The sequence below is a fragment of the Rhamphochromis longiceps genome, linkage group LG1 (assembly GCF_057381845.1).
Source record: "Rhamphochromis longiceps isolate RC_006_pf linkage group LG1, R_longiceps_female_GT1.1, whole genome shotgun sequence".
In the NCBI taxonomy this organism is placed as follows: Eukaryota; Metazoa; Chordata; class Actinopteri; order Cichliformes; family Cichlidae; genus Rhamphochromis; species Rhamphochromis longiceps.
The window spans coordinates 10,143,376-10,155,991 of record NC_140557.1 but is presented as its reverse complement, the minus strand read 5'-3'; the positions used below and the strand labels follow the sequence as shown (position 1 = coordinate 10,155,991).

The window sequence follows — 12,616 nt, the reverse complement described above, 5'->3', positions numbered from 1 at the left end:
ATGCATTAGCATTTTCACACACTCCCAATGCAAATTGTTTCACTTAAACTTTTTAAATACCATTTTGTGTTCCGACTTAATTTTAATAAGTTTGCAGATAAGGAAGCATAAGCATGGACTTGAAAGGCAGATCGTGAGTCTCTGCAACACATTTATTCACCATTTGATTCATGAGAGGAAACGGGAAAATTGAAAAGAATGAAAGAACGCGATCTTCTCTGAGAAATAATCAATTTTGTGCCGAACTGAGATTATTTAAATATAATAAGAAATATCCATATCAAACATTCATTTGAATTCGGTATAGATGCTCGTATAATTATATGCAATATTCCACACAAATTAAAACTTCCTGGAGGCTGGTGCTCCTTATATTGAAAATGTTTTACTTATTTATAGTTTTGTTTGGGCTCATATTTAATTAATACATATATTTTGTACTTTACATATTTCTTATAATAAATGACAGCAATAATAAGGTTTTTTAGCATAAAGCCAAACACATTATTGTCTTAAACATTTACTTACTTTAATAGAAATTAGGAATTTATATTTATTTGTGTTTACCTATATCTATAAATAACAGCATGCAGTCAAAGAAGACAGAACTCGTTTAAGAAATAACCTTTTGTAAGATTTTTAGCGAGGTATTCATTTTGGTAAGTTTGTGCTGTAATCTTAGAAAACCTGTCAATGATCTCACTCTCAAAAATGGGCGTACTGCACCTGCTCATTACCGCAGTGAACTGTTTTTGCTCACCCCAAGTTCCCCCCAACACACACACACATACAAAATCCTATCACTTGTTTCCGGCAACTGCGGCCTCTTGTAAGTCAAATTGATTGAGTTATCCTTGAACATCTGTTGTTCAGCCAAGCCTCAAAGGTAATCCCACTAATGGCCCTCTAAGCTATCCACATAAACACACACATAAATAAAAATGTTTTCTAAGAGATTTGGTCATTGACTCGCTGCTAATCAATTCTGCAGCTGCATCTGTTGATGAAGTTTTGGAAGTAGCCTACAGAGCAAGATATATGTAGCGATCAATGCCTGGCACTAGGCTGACAAAAGTGACAGTCACAGCTCCGCTGGGAGTCAACATTTACACACAGATGGGCCGGCCTTGTCGGATGTCTTGGCAAAACGCTGCGGGATATATGCACATGCACACATACGCAGCACTAAAACACTGACCAACAGAATGTTGCCCATAAATGACAGAAGAGGGAAAAATTATGGGCTCATTTGAAGCGCAGTCTTTAAAGTGAAGAACTGACATTTTATAATTTGAGCTACCAGGCTCTGGCACAGACTGATATGACTGCTCTTGGAAGAAAGACAGTTTTTCAACATTTTAGAGAAAAAAGGGAAAAAGGCTTTTGTACTTGCTGGCCATGTCCTTTTTTTATACATTTTGTCACTGGCTTAAAAGAATCCTCTTTAACCATAAGATGCTCACACAATTTAACAAGGGTAAAAATAATGATAACCAAAACTTAGGAGACTTAATGCTACACAAGATCACGTGTAACACACCATCCTGCAAAATTTGTCCAAACTTCTTCCATCCAGTTAGGTCAAGGTAGCCTGTAGTTCTACTTTTAAACAAAGACAAAAACTGAAGAACAGAAAACATGTTCATATACAATGGCTGCTGGCTTCTCAACATGTTACTCATGGGTTGTGGGGAGGGGGGTCTCAGAAAATTTCCAATACCTGTGCTTACAGCTAAAGAAATATCTGCATATGACAGACCAACTTGGCTTTTTTTTTTATCTCTCCTGCTGCCAAGCAATATTCATAAATTTAATTTCCAATCTGTTCTCCTTTTATTAGTTGTGTGTTATTAAATGAGATTGCTTCATCTTAATATAATATATTTCCAAGGCCTGTGAATGTGGCTAGGAGCTGATATTCAAATTCAATAACATGGCCTGTACTTAGAGCATGGCACTAATAAATGCCAATGTATGATGCATATGAAGACAGGCTCAGCGAGGAAGTGGTAGCGGGTGATAATAATCTTGTGAATGTCCTTCACAGGAGAGACATGCTTGTCTTCCACCCCTGTGCTCCACTGCTCATATACCTGTAGGAGCTCAGATGACCTACATATGGAGGATGAGTGTGCTGCAGAGAGGAAAGGTGGCTGTTAATATTTCCCTGTGTTTTATTAACTAGACAGACAAATCCGCAGTGTGTATACACTAGCTGTCAAACTTCACTCCAGAGAGAGAACAATGTAAATCAGAACTGTGCATCTGACTTTTAACCTTGCCACTGGACACTGAAGAAACAGGCCTGTTAGTTCAATCCGAAGACATCAACAGTGTTGTTTTGGAGAGAGAGATAAACACATGGTACAGTAGTGGTACAGTTCGCAGCAGATTGGATTGGTCACAGGGTTTCACATATTGGCTTCTGTATGGTTAAAACTTGACGTCTCTCCATTTTCTTTCCTATTCTATCACTGGAACCTAACAACTGCTCTTGCAAAGGTTGCAGCTTAGGAAGCTTAGCCACAGCAGTGAGTGACCTTTACTTTTATTATGAATATTTCTATTTCATCATTATTATAGAATGAAATCTATGCATATGATCAGCACAATGGATTTCTTTTTCATTAGTTGTGTAAAATGCCAGTCAGTGAATAGAGGGGCAGCCAGGGCTGCCAGCCAGACTAGAACCCCCCCCCCCCGCACATACTGGAGGGATCTGACAATTGGAATTAATATGCGTGGAGCTTTCCCTCCCCGTATGTTGGCTGAGGTCTTCCAGGCAACTTTATCAGGGGTAACATTATCAAGAGCTTTGCCGAGAGCTTCTTCATCATGCTCACATCCGAGCCTGCCCAACACTTGTCACTGTCAATCACAAGGTGATAATACACAGATGATTCTCTCATTTGGTTTAATAAAATCTCCAGGCTTATTTCAACTGCAGTCATTACAGCAAATAATTGCTGCATTGAGGTTTTAGCCAGGCCATAGCCTCAGGGATAAGGAAAGACTATTGCTATATGAAGGATTTGGTTGATGTTGTCTTTTTTTTTCTTTTTTTAACCTTTACTCCCCAGTCGTTCATATTTCTAAAATGAATATTACATTTGAATCTAGATTTGGCTTTCTTTATTCAAACTAACATTGTTATTACATATTATCTGGATGTGGAGTCATCTGTTTTCACTTTTTTTTATCTATGTGCTGTCAAGTCAGGTTTCACCAGGGACTGCCAATTGTAATTTTTAACTGTCATTTAAACTAAATTGTAGATCTGAATCAGCGGGCCTAAAATTCTCTAAAGATATGGACTGACAGAAGGGAACATATTTCATCTTAAATTTAAATTCTGGCTCCATCTAAAAGTGCACAGCTGGAAAATTCTGCTGAAACCACTATATACTATATAAATCTTTTAGACAGGAACAATCAGACAGAGAAATATCCCATTACATCACTGATCTACTTGGCAAATGTATATAAAGGGATCTGATGCCAATATGATGCTTCCTATTCAAATGCACACTCCAGATTTGCTGTATATCTCCTGGCAAACTTAGAATCTGTTTAAGCGCCTGCTCAAATAGATCTTAAGGAAAAAAAGTGAATGCTGCTGAGGGTATGCTATTTGACTCTGGCCATTTCAGCTAAACAAAAAATTTCAATATAAAAGCAAATCCAGCTCCAACAGGTCACATATTTAATTAGGTAATCCAATCTCCTCGTTTTAATTACATTCATTAGTATATTTGTTTGACCAAACAAGGTCACAATAATTGATTAGATAAAGAATCAATGGCAAAGACAAAAAACTCATTACAGGAGCAGTGGTGTGGATATTTGCACCCTTGTTGGGGTCACACAGTTTATCCCAATGTCAAAGAAGGCAAAGCAGGCATAAACTTATTTGTTTTGAGGTGGTCTTTGATTTGTACATGCCAAAGTAGTGATTGTGACCTTGCCTTGTTGGCTGCCCCATAAAAAAGCAGTACACTAATTACTTTTGACAGTGACGTGTACTTGGGACAATATACAATCAGATAACAATAACAGAGTCAATAATTTGTATTTACTCTGAAACTTGGACAATGTCATTTCTTCCAATTAGTGCAATCACCCATGCATTAAATTAGTTTTTTCCCCCCTCTCACCCAGAAAAATAATTAGCGGTAATTATTAAGAAATCAATCAATCAAGAGAGTAAACTGTCAATGAAGCATGGTCAAAAGTTTAAAAAATGTGTGACACATGGCTTGGATCCATCTTGCCTCCAGGGGAATTTGTTATGCAGTACACCGAAAGGTTAAAGTAATGCAACAGCGCAGTGTGTATTTTGATGTTTATTTAAAATGCTAGATCCATGGATCCACTAATATTTATTTAATCTAAAAGTTAGCTTATTCAAAGTGAAAAATATGTTAAAACTTTAAATATCATACACAAAAAACAAATAGGTAGGGAGAAAATAGTCATTAGGCTATTAGGCGCACACACAAACATGTTTTTTAAAAGAGCTGAAACTCTATCAGAGGTTCATTTAACCTCTTTAATATGGAAAATTATATATAAAGTAAAAATCTTGGGGATTTGTTCTTAAAAATTTAAAATGGGAGTTGGAACATATACTCTTAAATAATAAAAGAAAAATAATCATACATAGTTTATTGCAGGACAAATTCATATTAAAAAAAAGGTAAATCATTTCAAAATTCTGCAACATGTAACCCCTGAATAATCACTGCTTTACTGTTTCCACTGTATATGATTCAAAAAGTGTTTAACGTCTAATAACCTGATTCCATCAGCATCTACTTTTTCTCACATAACAATAATATTAACAGTATATGAACAGACTTACAGTAAAAAGGTAAAATGTGGGCGGAATATGTAAAACATAACACTGAAGAAAAAGATAAATTGAAACATGGGGTGATAGAGGTTGACATTAGTCAGTAATTGTATATGTATTAGATAATGTTAGGCTATTTGCTGCTTCTTATTTTTCAACTGAATGAGAAAACTCATTGATGTCAGTTGAAAATATAACAGAGTTTGGCTTCCAATTGGTCCATTTTACCTTATTTATATGACACTTACCAAAAATGACGAGAAGACGGGTTGGAAAACAAATGTTTTCATCCACCGAGTTATTCACAAAATAAATTACAATGTCTCTCTATCATAAAAGTGCCTGTTTTACATGCTTTTTTTCCTAAATAAAACATATCTATCTATCTATCTATCTATCTATCTATCTATCTATCTATCTATCTATCTATCTATCTATCTATCTATCTATCTATCTATCTATCTATCTATCTATCTATCTATCTATCTATATATATGAATGATTATTATTTTATTTTTTTACTTAGAGTACAGAAATTATCACATAAATTATCATCCACATTACAGACAATGACTTTTAAGGTGTATTATTCGCAAATGTTTAAATTAAACTTTAAACATTAAACATCAAACATTTTCTTCACATTGCAGTATTTGTCTTTTTTGAATTCAAGTCACCATAAATAGAAGACTGTAATATTTGTGCTGGTGGAACTGCTCTCTTCTGGGGTTTTTCGGATGTCATTATTCTCTAGATTTTTTATTTTTTTAGATTTATTTATTTGTGGATTTATTTATTATTATTATTATTTCAAACATCCAAGTCCCCATTGAATTCGAGGCCTGTGTGTTAAAGGGCACGCTGTCTATCACGTGACGAAGTCACCAGCAAATCACCTGCTAAGATTTGTTTCCTTATGAACCAATAAGGACGCGTTGTACAGCAGCAAAACGCCCTTCATTTGTTAGATTGATCTCCGGTTTCTCTGTTTGTCAAATTATTTAGCTAACCTACGTTAGCCAGCTAGCTGGAATGGTAACCAAAGGCATGGTGAGCAGCTGTGCACTTTCCTTCGAAAATTAAGGTGGAACACGCCTTAACATTTATTAATATTTAAAGGGGCGTTTATACAGTTCAAGCAAATACGGTGAGTTTAATTAATAAGCTCTCTTAAGTGCAAGATCCACAGTTAAAGACTGGTTTTGTTAGCAACGTCAAATGTAACCTTAAACCTGAAGCTGACGTTAGGTAAGTCAAGTAAAACAAATGAGACTGTGTAAATCTGGTAAAATTAACTCGTCGTATGCTTTGACCGCTTATGTTGCCAAAATTCCAGCTGTCAAGTAGAAATATGTTACGTTCAGCTGCAACACCCTGGTCCATAACATTTGCTAACGTAGCACTGTAATCTCAGATTGTGGTGAATGACACTATCGCTCATGCTTGTACTAGAAATAACGAGACTTTAACAATACATTTGGTTAAAATCAGAACATTAGTTTAAAATTTGTTACGGCTCCGACAAACAACGTTAGACACACAAGCTTTAAAACTTCTTCAATGAAACAGCTAGGTTAGCACGAAGCTAAGCTAGCCGAAACAACCCGTCCTAGTGTTAACTTTGTGGTGGCAAGTAGCTATGCTAGCTAAATTTGCATGGGATGCTTGATTAGTATTATTGTTGTTATTGTTATTATTATTATTATTTTTTTTTTCGAGATGCGTGTTTAGGTTGTGTGTGTTTGACTTCAACTATAGCATTTATTTCCTGTTTCCACCAAGGCAGCGAATGGCCCGGAGACTACTTGTCGTGGGACCTTCATAAAAAGAGGGACATCAGTCTGAACCTCTGAACGAGTGATGAACTTAAACCCCTTCTGGAGCATGTCTACCAATACAAGTCGTAAGGTAAACGTTGTGGAGGTTTTTTGTTTGTTTGTTTTAAGCTGTAAACATACTGTAAACATTGCCATTCCCATTCGGTATTTTTTGTGGAAAAAATGGCAAACTTGATATTGATACAACACTTTAGTGTCCAGAAGCTTGCCCTTAGGTGCCTTTCAGATATGTACAAGCCTGTGGAAACCTCTCTCTAAAATGTGCTGCACATGATAGTCATGAGCTTTGCAAAGGAGATTTTTGATGACTTAACAGTGCAGTAAGTTTTGTTTGTTTTAACTAAAATCTTCACATATAAAATGTTTTGACTGCCTATTAAACCTGGAGTATAGTAGAGCTTACTATGGGTTACAAAGGTTGTATTTCTGCTGATTGCACTTCCTAAGATTAAAATAAATAAATAAAACCTGTACTTGTCTGCCAAAACTTGATTTCGATAGTCCTAATAATTTAACATTTGAGGGGACAAACATCAAACTGAGAAAATGTATAGCTTTGTCTTTTCTCAGCCTTGATTCCCGCACCTGTTCCCACTTGGATTCATATTGTTAAGCTTGTTAACAAATCTTGGTAAACTGGAAAACTTTCATACTCGACCTAAGGGTGTGGTTTTTCCACTCATTTTGGGGGAAATATGCTTATATTGTGTGAAGTTTAACTATAACCATATGATTTAAAACTACATTATAACAAAGTCTCCACTCTTTCTGTGTTGTGGTGTTTGGTGAAGTTTGCTACTGCTTGACTAAATTTCCACCAGCACCCACAGTGGTGGGGAGGGGATTTAGGAGGGACGAAAACGGTGTGAGTGACCTTGTTTGTCTCATTGAAGGTACATTTTAACACATTCTACAGTCAAGGGTTGTTTTTTTGTTGTTGTCATTGTTGTTGTTGGGTTTTTTTTTGTTTGTTTTTTTTAAAGTGATTTTTTTTAAGTGCAATATTTATTGCAAGCATTTCTTGCACTGTTTCTTATGGCTTCCTGATGTATCCTGCCATTCAAAACAGCATTCTTCTGTTTTGTGTTCAGAGTGCACTGTGACACTTTACCGCAACTCCTCCTATCATCCTTGCGTCATCAGTAAGATGGCGTTACAGCTAGGCATGAAAACGCTTGCTCTTGTCTAGACATGGCTCCCTGACGAGCTACAAACCAGATGGGCAGTGTAACTTGAGAGGTCACTCACAGCACATGGTCACTACCCTGTGCCATCGGATTACTCCTTAGGTCTACCGTTTGAGCATTTATATACACTATCTAAATTTGACTGAGGGGGTTCCTTCTGATTTTTTTTCCCCTCCCACATAGCATGGGCTTTAATGTTTGATGTGTTAAGATCCCTGTCATGTTTTCAATCCTGAACAGCCGAGATCTGACAACGAGGAACAAAGCGGGCATGGGGAGCAGAGGGCCAGTCCAGCCCGGATGCCCTTCGGCAGAAAGCAGCTTCCGCCGATTCCTAAGAATGCAGCCCCTATTACCAAGCCTTCCCCAATGGGTACCCCAATCCAGTCTGCCAATGGCACGCATGCCTCTTATGGCCCTTTTTACTTGGAGTACTCTCTGCTGGCTGAGTTGTACGTATTGGTCCAGTATCAGAATTTAAATTTCAGTTTGTTGTTAATTTCTTGGCATGCTCCAATATGCTGGTAGCCCTTGTTTTTAAAATACCCACTGTATACATTTTGTATTAAACTAGTTTCACAGTATCATTTAAATTGTTTTTATTTGGTTTCCCTTCTGATTTTTCTTGTGACCTGCAGCACATTAGTGATAAAGCAGAAGCTCCCTGGAATTTATGTCCAGCCATCCTACAAGTCTGCACTAAGTAAGGATTCCACTTTTAAAAGTTCATGCAATTAATCACTTTTTATATATCAGGGGAAAGACAAAAAAAGTGATAAGTGATTCTAAAATGGCATCTCTCACTGTCTAGTGTGGTTTGGTGTCATATTCATCAGACATGGCTTGTACCAGGATGGTGTCTTCAAGTTCACTGTGTATATTCCAGACAATTATCCAGATGGGGAGTGTCCTGTAAGTATTAAAAAAATGTTCTTGTTTGATATTTTGCCCCTTACCAAAAAGTGAGATTGCATGATTTAGCTAAAAAGAGTAAACATTGGAAAATGCAAGATGTATGTCATTATAAATAAGAAGTAGCAGCATAAATGATGTATACATAAACTGTCATAAAATATGGTTTAAGAAAAAATGGTGCAAACAATTTGTTTCAGAAATTAGTATTTGACATACCAGTCTTCCATCCACTTGTTGACCCTGTGTCTGGAGAGCTTGATGTCAGAAGAGCTTTTACCAAATGGAGGTAGGTTTATCATTTTTCTGCTTATGTACTTTGCTTTGTTACTTTTCTCGAATTATATTTTGAAGTGGAAGGAATTGGGGGGGAGGTTGGAAAAACTTGAGCAACTAAATGAATCACCAAGCTCAGTGTGGGCTGCTGCTGTAGGCTTCAAGGTTCAACAGAGGTGCTCTTTTGCATACCTTGGTTGTAACAAATGCTTATTTGAGTAACTGTTACTTTTCTATCACCTGGAAGGAAACTGGCCGCCGCTGGCTTCTGGTGCCTACAAGGCATTTTCAGCAGAGAACTGCCACTTGCTGATGTTTTCTATTTTTAGACTGTGTTTTAAACCCAGTAGATCAGCATTTTCTTAAACAAACAGACTAGTTTGTCTGGTGCCCACACCCATGCTACCACCCAGTCATTCAAAGTCATTTAAATCACTTTTCTTTCCCATTCTTATGTTTGGTTTGAAATTCAGCACGTCACCAGGTTTACATGCCTGACTGATTTACTGTCATGCGATTGCCTGAGATATTTGCTGTAACATACAGTTGAACAGGTGTAAAATATGAGAGAGAGAGAGATATGCACCAGGAAACGTGATTCTGAAAAGTAACACAAATCCAAAAACTGTATGCCATGACTAGCTGTGCTTCTCGACGTTATCAAAAACTGAACTACGCACAAGGCAGTAAAAACAAGTTTATTATGCTATTCAGCAAGGACTGACAGTGGCATGGACTGTAGTACAAGTTTTGCATTTAAAGGCATCTTGGCACTCCTCCATGATGCAGATGTAGCTAACAGCTCTGTTTGTTAACAGAGGAAAACCCATCTGTTCCTGAAGCAGAGTTAACTTACAAATTACCTGCTTGCTAGCAAGTTTTCTTCAACAAACTTAGTATTTCTCTCTGCTGCACTGGAATCATCTTAGTGACACCAACTAATTCATAAAGTAATATTATATGTGCTTTATGCTGCAATATAAAGCACCTTGGGGCGACAGTAATTTTTTATTTTATTTTTTATTTTTTTGGCTCTCTATATACGATATGTAACTGAATTAAAATAAATCAAACATTTACTGACTTCATCCACCTGTGTGTGTGTAGACGGAATCACAACCACATCTGGCAAGTCCTGATGTATGCACGTACAGTTTTTTACAAGATTAACACCACAGACCCACTCAACCCAGAGGCTGCTGTACTGTGAGTTTAACATTCTTGGTTTTTGCCTTTTTTTTTTTCCCTTAATGGAACTTGTTGTGTGTGTATATTTTATTTTTCCTCTGAAAATGTTAAAAAAAAAAATCTTGTTAGTCATTTATAGAAAAACATAATTAAAATCTCGACTAAGAAACTGGTCTTTTAGCACTCGGTGCAAAGTGATGTTTCTAGCTAAATAAGTTTGACACTTGCTTTTTTTTTTTTTTTTTTCCCCAGCTACGAGAAGGATGTGCAGTTGTTCAAAAGCAAAGTGGTAGATAGTGTGAAACTATGCAACAGTCATCTTTTTGATCAGCCAAAGATCGATGATCCCTACGCAATAAGGTTGGTCAACTGTCCATTTCACATTCTAGTGCTGACCACAATAAGGAAAAAAGTGTGTGTGTTTGTTAAAACTCTAAAGAGGGAAAAAATTATCTTGTGTTCGGTTCTCCACTTTGATCCATTGGTTTCAGTTTTTCCCCATGGAACCCAGCTGTACATGAAGAAGCAAAAGACAGAATGTTCACATACAAGGTAAGTTTTGCTAAATTAAAACTTTGCACTTTCGAAGCAGGAGAGAGTTTAATCTGCATATTTTATCTGGTGATTCTTATTATGCAGCTTTTAATTTGTTGTTGTTGCCCTAGAGACGACCTGAGGATCACCACAAGGCATCTCAGGCATCGGGTTTGTCTTGGGTAAAGCCTGGCTCGACACAGCCCTTCAGCAAAGAAGACAATCCTCCCCAGAGCTGAATCTGCAATGTCAAGATAGTGGCCACTAGAGGGAGTCAGAAGCATCAGATTCCATGCCACAGGCTTGCATCAGCCATCTGTGTGAAAGTAGAACCTTGGTAGTTGGCAACTTTATATTAGCTCTTCACATTTATTGCTTGGCTTTAAAAGCTTTTTTTTAGGCCTCAAAGAGTTTTAGAAAAAGGAAACCAAGTTTGTATCATATTTAAATCAACAATGACAAATGGATGCGTCAACATCCTTTAGGGTAAGATGCAATCAAAGTACATTCTCATTTTCGTTTTCTTATCCATTCACATATTTAGTTACGTTATGACATACAGCTGCAAAAGGCTGTGGATGATGTGAGTGAAATTATTTTCATTCTTATTGTAAGTACAGTGGATTGCATATCAATACCACTTGTTCAATTTGGCTCAGGACTGTTTATTTGTAAGACTCGGAATGTTTAATCACAGCTGTGTTGGTGGGGAAAAAAACCCCCTGTCACATCCTCCTCTATTACCAAGTTAGGTTGACATTTGCTTTATATTTGTGTTTTATTGGACAATGAGTTATTTTTTTATTTCCACTGTGTAAACGGTTGTCTTACTTTGCAGCAGAGTTGGCAAATATGGTTTTAAATAAGATTCTAAGTAAGTAAGCTTATGTATTTTGCCAGATTTGAAATAATTTTGAATGTTTTATATATATATCATTGGTTATTAAAGGTTTGATGTGTAAATAATGGATTCTATGCTGAGGTTTAAGAGACATCTGCATTGGTGCTCTGTAAGAGAATGTCTTTTTTTTTTTTCTTTTTTTTTTTTGTAGATAATTGTAAATTACTCCCAAATAAATGACGTTACTCTAGAATTACAGAAGTCTGGAAGACAAACGCCTTTATTTTGATAAAGTTTAGTTATTTAGGACACTCTGAACAGCAAAATAGGATGGTAATAAACTGGGGTGCTTCATATTCTTTAGTTACAGGCCAGTGTCAGTTCAAACTTGAAGTCTTCAAGCAGAGGAATTTGGCTTGATTGCTGTATTTGGAAATACTGTAGGAAAATAGATTTAAAATCAGTATAAATTCAATAAAGAAATGAGCACAGCAGGTATGTTGGCCAAAGTTGTTTGAGCTGCTGTAAGAGGGAAAGTTGTAACAATAATTGTAATTTACATGATGCCATTTGGGCTCTTCAGAAGTTCAGATGTGTTGATGCGTGAACCATTTGTTCTTGACTGCTTAGGTTTGAAATTGAAACGGTATTCTTTGAAATCAATAAAAGGATTTTTAAAAGCTATGTATGTTTATGTATTTTTTTTCAAGTGTTTGTTTTGAACTAATGAAAACCTGATTACAAGAAACGTATTTCAAACATAATTACTCAATACAGTTACTGATACAAAGTGGCGATTTCTGTTATACTAGAAATGATTCTATCAAAGAAAACTACGTTCAAATTTGAAGTTACTTATTTTAGCGAAGTATTTCCCTCTGGCAACAGATGGCGTTATGTACCCACAGCTGAAAGCATCTCCGGCTCCTGTCACGTTCGCACTGAGGACAGACTAGGGTACATGTGCGAATATAAAACCTCTCCGGAT

General features: G+C 36.5%; 1 protein-coding gene across 3 annotated transcripts; it reads left to right on the top strand.

Moving 5' to 3' along the window:
* The first annotated feature begins 5,825 nt into the window (after positions 1-5,825).
* aktip (akt interacting protein) lies at positions 5,826-12,312 on the top strand. 3 transcript variants are annotated; one of them, XM_085427438.1, is made up of 10 exons: positions 5,826-5,999; positions 6,639-6,760; positions 8,118-8,329; positions 8,516-8,580; positions 8,689-8,789; positions 8,990-9,078; positions 10,173-10,271; positions 10,506-10,613; positions 10,745-10,805; positions 10,919-12,312. In XM_085427438.1, exons 2-10 carry the CDS (start codon positions 6,713-6,715, stop codon positions 11,024-11,026), a joined length of 891 nt encoding a protein of 296 aa, XP_085283564.1. In that variant the 5' UTR covers positions 5,826-5,999; positions 6,639-6,712; the 3' UTR covers positions 11,027-12,312. The 3 variants fall into 3 exon arrangements, with proteins under 3 accessions (XP_085283564.1, XP_085283644.1, XP_085283476.1); XM_085427518.1 differs by having other exon boundaries at positions 5,826-6,100; positions 6,635-6,760; XM_085427350.1 differs by having other exon boundaries at positions 5,827-5,999; positions 6,635-6,760.
* Positions 12,313-12,616: the final 304 nt, after the last annotated feature.